The sequence below is a fragment of the Dysidea avara genome, chromosome 7 (genome assembly GCF_963678975.1).
Source record: "Dysidea avara chromosome 7, odDysAvar1.4, whole genome shotgun sequence".
NCBI lineage: Eukaryota > Metazoa > Porifera > Demospongiae > Dictyoceratida > Dysideidae > Dysidea > Dysidea avara.
In genome coordinates, this window is record NC_089278.1 from 10,632,301 (window position 1) to 10,644,720 (window position 12,420).

A 12,420-nucleotide genomic window follows, 5' to 3' on the forward strand; every position below is an offset into this window, starting at 1 on the left:
CAGATTTGACGAATAAAATGTTGATGAAAACGAAGAAATTGTAGCCAAAACCTGTACTTTTAAGGGCGCTTATAAACATTTGACGAATAGATGAATTTCATAATAAGGAATTTTAAACCGTTGCCCCTAGCAACCTGAATTTACATTATTTTGTATGTGTGAATGTCAAAAGTAACATCGCCAATTTTTGAAAGGGTAGCATATATAGGTCATGAGATATGACATTTTAAAGTTTGCAGTTTTCCCATACATTATCTATGAGAGGGGGTGACAGTTGCCCCTTCTGGGCAATCACATGGATAATGTATGAGAAAACCACAAATTTCAAAATGTCATATCTCATGATTTATATACTCCATCACTTTAAAATTTGGAGAGGTTAATTGTGAGATTCACAGCTACTTAAATTGAAAAATGATATTAATTGAATTTGTTGTTTTCCCACAGATTATTTATGTGATTGCCCAGAAGGGGCAACTGTTACCCCGTCTCATAAACAATGTATGGAAAAATGACAAACTTTAAAATGTTGCATCTCACGACCTATATAATATGCTATCATTTTAAAATTTGGAGATGTTACTATAGACATTTACCCCTACAAATATTGCAAAATTCAGGTTGCTAGGGGCAACTTTAGTTATTATGAAATTCATCCATTAAACCGATTCGTCAAATTCATCAATTTTTTTTTTGACGTCAAAATTTCCTTGCATACGGTAATATAGTTAATAGCTTAATAATATCCTCTATGTGACTATGTCAGTAGCTACAATATTTTGAGAGTGCAATGAGTCTCATGCTCAGACTGCTTTTCTTTCCTTTGCCCCGACAAATAAGAAAGAAGGTCTTGAGACACAATTAAGGCTACTGGTAGTGCATCCATAAGGTTGATAGTGAACGCTATTCAATCTATCTCCATACTGTCACACATTTCAACAAATTAGCTACTGTCGGTGGTAATTAAAAAGACTTTGTAAAATATAAAGAAAGAAATGTATAACAGCACTGAGCACTTCAGTTTCTGCTTGGATATACAGCAGGATATCATCAATTGCAGGCCTACCCTTACCCCCCTCCCTCCAAAAAAATTACATACTGTGTGGTCCACATCAGTAAGGTTCAATTTAATTTTAAAATCATGTTAATTTTTGTTTTCAGTATATATATATATATATATATATTTTTCCTGGGGCCCTTGCCACCACCCCCAGCACTAGGTATTAAAGTGCTGGACAGCTGGAAAAAACAGTGATCAAACAAGGCCACCAGACTCCAAGCGACTCTCAGAGTAGGCCAGATCAATGTTGATGGACTGCAATTTGAAGAGCGATGACCCCTCAAACACATCACTGAAGACCCTAGCAAAGCCTTCATCGCAGCCAGAATAGGCATTTGCTGTAATTTATGCTATGCTTCTCAGCCAACATAGAGGCAAGCTTCCTAAAAACAGTTGTAGCAGTGGGTCCCATGCCACCAGTAGCTGCAAACACCAATGGTGAAAAGCAAGCTCTCTCAACCTCACTAACATGCTCATCATATGCCCATCGTTTTTTTTGTTAGCAGCTTTTTATGAACTCTATGTTAGAATGCAGCATGATAGCATCACATCAGTGCATGTATTGTAGTGTACATATAGCTATGTGTTCACTTGAACACATAGCTAAGTTACCAATAGCTCATAAGCTGTAAATTTCAAAATTACACCATTTGGTAGCCAATGAAAATTCACACAAAATGGGCATGAAAACACCTTTTTGTGTAATAAGACCAAAGCTGTAAATTCCGCTATATTGAACACATTTTTGTTCGCCCACTGGCTGGCTAACAAGTATTCATCTTTTAAAAAAATACAATGTTGACAGTATTTCAGTACAGAAAGTATCAGTCAGTTTAGCTGAGCCACAACTGCTATCATTGTGATAAATACAATGATATTTAATGGCATTATACAGGTAATCCTACAGTTCTAGTGCAATGATTATATAGCAAAACTGTAAACGGTTATTTTAAAACATTCTGTTGCTTCCTGTTCCAGTTATCAAGCGGAGGACGAGCCATCGCAGATTCTAGTTTCAGGGTCCAAGCCCACTGCAGTGGTGTGTTGGGTGGAAGGCAGGGAAGGGTGGCATTGATGCCTTCATTGCCATCTTGCCAGCTAATCTTAATACTTCCAGTATATCCCAATAGCGTTGCCACAGTTTGGTTGGTAGCCATTACATCACCCAGTTGTAGGATGAAGTTGTCAGGCCAGGCCAAAAAGATAGCATACACTATTTTCCCAGTAGAATCCATAGTATACCTATAGCAGTATTCAGTGAATACCAAATAATGACAGTGGTAACTAACCAAGCATCTTTGTTTATAGAATCATTCTGACGTTTCCATGGCTTTGAGCCATAAATGGCTTCACCATTAATCTTCAGCCATGATCCTGACAAGAGTTGTTAATATATAGTGGAGAGGACTTATGGTAACAATGTGATTACATTAAGGTATTGATGTAGCATTGTAGACTATGTTGTATTTGGGTAGCTAGTAGGTGTTGTATACTGGTCATGTGGTCAGCTAGTACATTTACCCTGTTCTGCAAGTTGCTGCACACTTCAGGAACAGATTCAGTGGAGGCAACCTTCAGATTGTTATTGTGGCATAAAATGGCGGCCATGTGCTGCTTAGTTTGGCCTCTAGGCTTGAGAATGTGAGGCAGGCATTGAGGCAGCAGACAAAATTTCGAGTTTTGGTGATTTAAAAAAATCTTTATCCAGAGTGTTTTCTTGTTTTCAATGCTGTATTTCATGCTAGATGGACTAATATTATTCCACAAAGGTGAGTTTTGTCGTGTAATATTTCTCTAGGATCATTTTTAAAGGCAGCAAAATTGGCGGCATGCGTCACTTTTGGGTGATCCCCACTTATACACTACTACCATACTGTTTGATGAAGCCAACATGTATTAGAATCAACACCTTGCTCTGTCAGCGAGAAGGAATGGGACACAAAGGAGGACAAAAGTAAATCTATGATGTGCGTATTGTATGTGCCGTAGTATGCCAAAAGGCCACATATTGCATCAAAATGGTGCCTGACTTATTTTTTCGTCTGAACATGTGCCTAACAATTAAGTACCATTAAAAAAACTATATTGACCAGAAACCAGCCTCACAATACCTTCATAGTGCCGTAAGATAGAAAATTAAGCCCAAAAGTGTCTTCAGAGTGGCCAAAAGTACTTCCGATGGAATTAAAAATGTAACAGAATTTTCTACTCACTAACTAACTACTTGCCTGCCTACTATACCTGCTTCATGCAGACAAACGTACCTCAGTAAATGGCTAAGGTTACAGACTTGATTTAGATGCCACTTCACTGGTGGGATTTGCCTTTTGGAGTTACGATGAGTGTAGGCCCTCTGCGTCTTGTCTCTTATCTTCAGTCAGGCTGCTTGCCTTCTTCTTCATCCAACAAAACCATATCAAGGATTAATTTCCAAATTAAAAATAAAGTAGGGATCTATGCAATAAAAAGTAGTGAAACAAGAGATGAATGATGGTATTACAACATAGCTTGGTGGAAAGTCCCTACTTTGGCACATTAGCCTACTTCATTTTAAATTTAAAAAAATACTAGTTATAATGTAAATTGTCCATATTTTCCAGGTGCGCTTCTCATAATGTTCTTTGTTTGTAATGTTGTGAACATATCTGAAAACAAAGTGTGAGAAGTGCAAATCCTAATACTGCACATCATTGGGAAGAATGGCATTAAATTAAATAGCCTACCGTATAGTGCCAAATTTCGTAGTGTACCATTTTTGTAATTTTGTAGTAATTCAGCAATTACATTTTTTTTGCTACTTATACACATGGTAACCTCTCACGCATTAAACTATACAAAATTGCTTGAAATTTGGTCTTTGGCATACTCAAGTTACACAGTCATTCACATTGGATAGAATGCGTAAAGAACATCTGCCAACAATCACTTGTCATAGTAGAAGGCACGGTCCATACACTGACAGTTATGGATTCATTTTGGTATGACACAACCATATAGTAATTGGTGCCTTATCTTACGCCTGAAGAAGAGGACAAAAAGAATAGAATACAACTTCATAATGCCTGAACTGTGCAGTTCCTGATTACCTGTCAGCTATCAAAAGCAAAGTTGGTGCCATTAGCCACTTTTCATTCAAGTACACTTGTCTGAAGGTGTCCAAGCCAGTTATTTAGTCAGTAGAAAATTAGGAAAGATTTTGAAGCTACATACAAACCTATATAACAAAGTTGGATCATTTTTAGGCTTGATTATATATACTCTCTAACACAAACAGGCTTAGGGTAGACACAACTTGATGGCAAAAAATGCACTGTAAGATACTTAGAAGATAGAAATAGAAAAGCATTTTGACAGTGGAAAAAGTATTTATAGCTTCCATAAGTATAGACATGAAGCTAATCGTAACACTGCATTTTAGAGTCATAAATGCTTTCATAATCCAAAAACCACCTATTCTGGGCAGTAAGGGTGCACCACGCTAAGGGTGCCTCATGCTGATACTTTACTATTAACAATACTGGAAACGCATTTAATTATATTTGATGGAAATTGTGCAAGGTTGATGATGCCACTGTCACTCACCCATTTGTAGAAGTCTCTCCTCAAAGATAGGCATTATTCTCCCATCGTGATTAGGGCCCACATTCATCAACATATTGCCACCAGTACTGAAAAATATGAGCGATAAGTATTTATACACATAAAGTGACATTCTTTCACATTTTTCTGTAATGCATTTGTGCACACATCACATGCATGCACACACACACAGACATACCTTACAGTACTAACTAACTGATTTAACAACTCTTCAATAGAGAGATATCCACTAATATTGGTATTACGAATGTATCCCCAGGAAGTTCTTTGCACTGTCATTGCATTCTCGTACTTGTGATTGTATAGCTTACCTTATAAATACAATAATAAATGATATGACAACTCTCAGGAGTACAACACTCACCAGGATTAAACCTATCATGACAGGTGAAGTACCCACCATGGGTACAATGGTCTCCTGAACCCCAACGATCATTAACAACCACTGTATCCTTCACTGGACTACATGAAAAATAAATTAAATTCATAAGTATCCAGTGTAAGAAATAAACAGTATGCTGTACCTTTCATTGTAGAGCCATGCTAAAAACTCAGTGCTATTCCAGTAAGTACTATTAGCCCCCCAGTCTCCATCTGACCATATCACTTCAGGATGATAGCCATTTACTATCTCATACAATTGTGGAAGCATAACATCCTGTGGTATATAGTCCAATATGTATGTGAAACAAATGACAGACCCTCTTTGTATCATATCATTATCAATAGAAATTGCTTTTTGGTGATTATCCTATTGTGCCTCTGTAGACATTCCATATACAAATTAGCTTATCTTGAATGGAACTGGCTATTTTACTTTTATAAGTTTTTGACAAATACTAAGGGTCCAAGATAACAGATTGTAGTCTAAATGCTGGAGGATATTAAAATTAATGATGTACTGTAACCCAAAGGGTCTATGACAAACCCTACTGATACATATTCTTGTGTTGTGAACTTGTTTGCCTTATCCTTAAGGTACAGTGGATGGAACCATTCAAATAATGAATAATACAGTCCAAAATGAATGTTAGTGTTATTGCGTATAGCAGCTGCAAGATCACCTATAAATACCAGTTAAATATTAACACATGATTGCAACTACTATACACTAACCAACAAGGTCCCTATGTGGGCCAGTGTCCATACTATTCCAGTTCCATGAGTACTTGGATGGCCAATTGGTGAACTCCTCATGATGTTTGCTGGTCAATACTAATTTTTCAGACAAAGAATGTGATTACTTTAATTGGGCATCGACAAAGTATACAGAGAGACAATGTAAGTTACACAGTGAAGTTTGAAGCATGAAACAGACATGCATACCATTTTGGGTGGTCTGTCCCCAGGACAAATTTCAACCATTCTCACAGTGTAGTTAGAGTAGTGGTGGTAGTTCTGAGACACTTAACTTCACAGCATTGCTATCACCTAAAACTGTTACCTGAGATGCTGTGCTTGTAAGTTGTCTATTTCATATTTGATTATGGTAAAGGTTATATGGAAAGGGTAGAAGGGACTCTGTAGATAGATAAAACAGTTTAATTGACTTTGTATATACACTTCATGTCTTCGTACAAGACAGTTTTCCTATATGATATAGCAAGTTTAAGGAGTTATATTATTCCCGAATTAGATTTGTGGTTGACTTATATGATCACCATTTATGATGATCTGAATAGGTTGTTATCCATTTACTCCGAAATCTGCAGGATTTAACACACTATATATGCTATGCAACCCATATTACCCCCTGCTCCGTAATACCAGTATCGATCTACTTTAAGTAGTTACTTTAAGATGTCACTGTTCTACAAGAGTGGTTGAATGCTCTATTAGAGTTATCTCGATCTTTTGTTACAAGCACATATATCTGGACAATGGTTGGTGGCTTTATTTCTTTCCCTAGTTGTTGATTTTTCTTGAAACATATTAACATTAAGTTTAGACCCATCTGAAGGATGATGGTGCTACAAGACTAGACTACGATTTCCAATCAACTGATGGATGTGGCCTGACATATATAATTACAGTGTACATGCAGTTTTACTAATCCTGCATACTCACATCATTTCGGTATATAAACAAGTAAGGGTTATACTTCAAGGACAGAATTAGGGTTAAAGCATCTTTACAATGCATACTAGGCACATGTCAGGCCTCAAAAAATCTGGGAAAAATCAAGCAGTGAAGTAAGTTGCCATATTCTTGTGCCAGACTGGAGACACCAGACATCAACTGAATTCAGATTGAATAAGTGAGTAATTTACCTGCAACTAAGACATCCAGTTTCACAATGAAGACAAAATGCATATAGATCTAGTTACTGCAGGCTTTTCAAGGCTTAAAACAGGCTAAAATGAGAGGATTTACAGTATAGGTCTATATTCAACACCACATAACTGTATAGCAACTTATAGGGGTTATCCAGGGTTCTGTCAACCCCCCGGACCATTGGTACACTGGGCTTGCCACTGAACTTGGAAAAAGTAGTCAACAAAAAGAGACCACGTAAGTCTGACTTTGGAAATTGGCTGTGAAATCTAAATGTACAAAGTTATATCTAGTGTGGTCTGCTTATGTTGACTGCATTTTCCAAGTCCAATGGTAAACTACACAAACTGTCTGAGGACATGATGGAGCTTTGGGAATGGTTTTATGGTAATTCAAACCATTCCATAGAACCATTTAATGGTTCATTTGTGAGGAAAACAACCACTCTGTGGTTTGCTTAGTATGCAGACAAGTCTATATATTTTGAAGCATACTAATCTGCTGCTGAGCAGTAACTTTGCAATGCCAAGGGCCATTGCATAATCCTGCCAGTGCCATTGGCTACTGAGAACACGTGGTATCCTCAAGTCTAGACACAACATGAGTGCTACTGTATCCACTAGTCCACAGGGTCGACTGCCTTGTAGTTGATTACTGTATAGTCTTGAATATTAGATTCCAGGCATGGAATGCCAGGTATAGCATGGTAATTAATTAAACAAGAGCATGCACTTTGTTAATAATTTTAGTTTTGCTAACTAAGGTCCATTTGCCAATTTTTCCCTGTGCCAGGTGAGCTTGCTATGAATGTTGCCAATGGCCATTGAAAACTTGAAGCCAGATTGATTTTATAGTATTCATTGAAGGGTGATATAATGAGAGTTGAAATTACACTGGAAGTTACATATACAGTCATTTATAGGTGAATTCTTTGACTAGCTGCCATACGTGAAAGGTGACTGCTTAATACAGACCACAACAAGTACATTGGTATGGGAAAATATAAGGGAAATCATGACAATGGTTGTTCAAAAGTGATTACTTAACAGAGATAACCATTAACACAGGTTCCACTGTACTTACTTATTCACAAGGTTTCTGGCCAAATTCAGCTGATGCCATCCCCAGTCTCAATGGCAGATCCAGCATGGGGCAAATTCCCCCCACTGCAGTGGTGGATACAGGGGGTATATATACCAAGATCGAGATACTCTAATAGGGTAGTCACTTATTGTCAGCAGGCTATGACCTTTTTATTGTCTCACCAAACCAAACAATGTAGTACCATGTCATTTCACTTTAACCCCCTTTCCAAAAGTCTGGATCTGCCCCTGAGTCTGGTATAATCAATTGTGTGTGTTACCAGGTAGGTATAAAATGCTACATAAAGGTTGTGCAGGAGGTGTTCCCATCTCCCTCGAGGTCTCTCTTCACTATGTACAGTGGAACCTCAATTATCTGAACTAATTGGGGAAAGGGTGTTCATATAATCGAATAGTACGTAAAATTGAACATCCATGCATTTATATGTACAAAACTTTGCTCAACTACTCTAATAAAGCATACACTTGTGGACAAAATAACTCTAATTGAGCAGTCGATTTGGTGTTTGGATAATTGGGTGTTCAGTTAATCGGTGTTCAGATAATTGAGGTTCCAATGTATACAGCAAATCAGCCTTTTGTACATTATGAAGGATTTCACCCAGAAATGGAGTCAAATATGCTTATGCGCTGGCATGGTGTACAACATAGTGATTCCATGTTAAAGATACCATAATTATTTATTAGACATATGTGCCAAACAGATAGTGTGATTTTACAAAATTTTCTCCAAAAATTATAAGCACATGCGCTTAACAACCCGACTCTACAGTATGATAATTGGACATCAGCCAGGTTAAAACACTACTTTTGGGCTCAACTTGAGAAAGAATATAATATGATATGTCTATTTGCTGATATAAACATTGTGGGACTCTTCTGTCATACCTACCAGAGATTCTTCTATCATACTTACCAAAATGTCAAAATCCTTGTGCCCACACAATTTTTGTGAGCACTGATCAAATTAACGTGAACACTACTCCTTCCCTACTCCTGACAATGTGGTCATGCACACTTTGAGAGGTCCTTCACTTGTAGAAAAATTGTAGATGGTGGCTGGAAGTTAATTTCAGAAATGCGGAAATTTAATCAGAAATCTGGAAATTTAACTTGAAATATTTCCAATATCAAACAAGAGTTCAGTGGTACAATAGTTGAGTGAGGTATGTAATTTCTAAGGTGTAATAGTTCAGTTCATGTGCCAGCAGGTTTGTTACAGCATAGCATGGTTTGAAACCACACCTACCACCTGCACCAAGCACACTGGGTACTGTTAGTGGAGTAATTGAAACTGTACGAGACATTTCTGCTGGTAAACCATTCAACCTTAGTTCTAAACCACTTTGCTCGCCACTTTGACAGGAGTTGAAAGGTCAGAAATATATTTGTAATTTGTTTCAAAATTGCTGGATGAAATTGTAGATAAATGCGCTTTGCTTTTTCATAAAATGTGGTAATTTACTTGGAAATTTGGTTCAAATTTTGAAACTTTGTTGAATTTACAGTGAAGGACCCCTTGTCACATTTAGAAAGACAGTTTCAACAAACCTCAAGCAAAGTAAATTCATTCTCTAATAGCATGCATACCCTGTGAATATGAAACTACTGTGACATTAGGTATGTGTTACCACAAGGGGTAGTCACTACCATAGAACATCTGCGACTGGGATCAAGTGATCGAGGGTTAAATTAGCACTGAATCAAGTGATCAAGACGTCTTAGAAAGTGTTGATTAAGCTAGCTTCCAAACAAAACAACAAGTATGTGCTAAATTATCAAGCAATCAAGGCTGTTTTTAAGGTGAACAAGGTATATTTTCGTTGATTAAAAACCTTAATCCTGGTCGCAGATGGTTCTACAGGAATATTGATATTGACCACCCCTTGTACCACTGAGTGATACCCTACCATTATATTGACCATTATACTCCCTGTAATGTTTTACACCACACTACTAAAGCGAATATACAGTAACCACTTATTTCTTTACTTACTTAGCACCTGCTTCTGAGAATAGTTTAGCCCATGCAACAGGATCAAACAATTCCGCATGGAACATTGGGGCAAACTCAGGATACGAAAATCCTGGTGGGTAATTCTCTGTCATAAAATCCACGAGGGCTTTCTGTGGTTTGGCTCCTTGCCACTGCTCCCAGAACCACTCACTTCCAAAGCTGGGAACACTATATACTTCCCAGTGAAGGAAGTAGTCTCGCGTGCCAGACGGTTTGTGTGGCAGACGGTTTGTGTGGGGGCGGTAAATAAACCGTCTGGTCACTGTTGCACACATTCCGGGACCACTGCTGGAATGTTGGCAGAGCCAATCAGATCGCTTCGCGCACTCTGTGACGACACAACCACTAATAATTCAAATTCTTAGTGTAATAAAGAACTGAATCTTGGCTACAGATCACTTTTTCGAAAGTTTAACAACGCCATGGGCTTAGGATCTTTGTTTCCCTAGTACAGGGCTCTTAAAAGCGTTCGTATAAGAACGATCGTGGTTCGCTACGGATTTGTGAAACGACAGAATTGTCGAGGAAGACGTTCAGTAATGTTTCGAATACGTCACCAGGACATTACCAGTACAATTATTGTCTTAGTCTGCTCAAGGAGGTGATTGGAACGATTATTGTATCATCCTTGGCGCAAAACAATGCCGTGATGTAATCTAATTGCATTCCAGTGAGTTCACGGAAAGTGTGCAACAGTGACCAGACGGTTTATTTGCCGCCCCCACACAAACCGTCTGGCACGCGAGACTATGAAGGAAGATTCCAAATTTTGCTTCGTCGTACCACGATGGCAATGGTCTAGCATCCAGAGACGCCCAATTTGGTTCATAATCAGCAGTCACCGTCCCAACAACTAAAAAGCATCACCAACCAACTCGCCATTATGCACCTTAGCCCTCGCCTTACCTGTCTTACACTAATCACACCAGCTCAATCACGTGATACATAATTATAGGTATTTTGGGTAACCGACATTCCAAATCCTTCAGAGTACCCATTTAACTGACCGCAGTATTATCTGTAATAATTTATATATTTAATAGCTTATAATATCCTCTATAATCTACGCTATTCCAGTAAGAGTACAAGGGAGGGAGAGTGTCTAACTAGCTAGGACACTTTCAGCTGATAGAACAAATTACTACTCTTGATGTCAGTAACTACAATATTTTGAGAGTTTACTGAGTCTCATGCTCAGACCACTTTTCTTTCCTTTGCCCTGACACAAATAAGAAAGAAGGTTTTTTTATTAATGCTATCCCCTCGGCTATCCCATTAGGGACCTGTGATAATTAAATCCTGTGAATACAGGGAGTCTGAAACATGTAACTGAAACGTTGAAGAATACAGAAAAAAATTCCAGATCTAGCGGTGATTTGATCCCCTGCAACATGCAGTCTGGGCATGTGCCAGAGGAGTCACAACAGCCGGGATCTGTGATCTTCTCTGCATTCAACCTCCACTTAATCATTGACTTCTTGCCATCAAGGGGGTTATATTAAATGCTATCCTGCTAGGGACCTGTGAGAAGACTAAAGCTTGTGAATACAGGGAGTCTGAAACATCCTGAGGCACAAGGCTACTGGTAGTGCATCCATAAGGTTGGTAATGCACACTACGGTAGTACCATTTAAGTAGGGATCCCCTCGAAAATTTCATGCACCGCCCAAAACTCTGCCGTCAAAAATCATCCTAGATAAATTTTACGCAATGAAAATCACTAGTACTAGTCCATATAATACATAATACAGCATTAAATGTAACAAAACACTTATAGGTGGCCGGATATAGAATTTTTTAAAAATTGCCAAAACTCGAATTTTAGTCTCACTGCCTGACCACAGTCACAAGGCTAGAGGCCAAACGAAGCAGCACATGGTCACCATTTTATGCTACAATAACAGGCTCACCAGTGGGATGTGCCTTTTGAGGTTCCTAAGAGTGTAGGCCCTCTGCGCCTTGTCTTTCCTTTCATCTTCAATCAGGCTGCTTGTATTCTTCGTCATTTAACAAAACCATATTGAGGCATTAATTTTCTGTAATGCTTTCTTTCAGCAGGAAATTTAGACAGCACAGAATTGTTTCAGAGCTGGATTTCAAAAGTGCTTCAGTCCCGGCACTACTATAAGAGGTACACTTGCTAGATATCTGCAACTTCACGATTGGGATCCGGTTCGCGATAGGTTTGTGACCACACCCATCAGATAAAGATCTAGGTGGACTGATAGCGGAAGAGTATGGACCCCACCTCTTAACAATCTAGCTATTTACTTAACAGTAAACCCTTACTTCTTTTTGGTCTAGCTAGCTGCACACCTGGCTGACTAGAGATATACTCTAATACAACAGTCTCTCTAATACAACAC

General features: G+C 38.3%; 1 protein-coding gene across 3 annotated transcripts; it reads right to left on the bottom strand.

The window, feature by feature from the left end:
• Nucleotides 1-1,923: 1,923 nt before the first annotated feature.
• Nucleotides 1,924-10,231, bottom strand: LOC136259647 (alpha-L-fucosidase-like). 3 transcript variants are annotated; one of them, XM_066053133.1, is made up of 10 exons: nt 6,105-8,432; nt 5,987-6,058; nt 5,777-5,875; nt 5,594-5,724; nt 5,185-5,318; nt 5,025-5,122; nt 4,839-4,971; nt 4,643-4,728; nt 2,350-2,434; nt 1,924-2,302 (listed from the first exon to the last, which is right to left on the bottom strand). In XM_066053133.1, exons 3-10 carry the CDS (start codon nt 5,805-5,807, stop codon nt 2,005-2,007), a joined length of 996 nt encoding a protein of 331 aa, XP_065909205.1. In that variant the 5' UTR covers nt 5,808-5,875; nt 5,987-6,058; nt 6,105-8,432; the 3' UTR covers nt 1,924-2,004. The 3 variants fall into 3 exon arrangements, with proteins under 3 accessions (XP_065909205.1, XP_065909204.1, XP_065909206.1); XM_066053132.1 differs by lacking the exons at nt 5,987-6,058; nt 6,105-8,432 and adding an exon at nt 10,034-10,231; XM_066053134.1 differs by lacking the exons at nt 5,987-6,058; nt 6,105-8,432 and adding an exon at nt 10,030-10,163.
• Nucleotides 10,232-12,420: the final 2,189 nt, after the last annotated feature.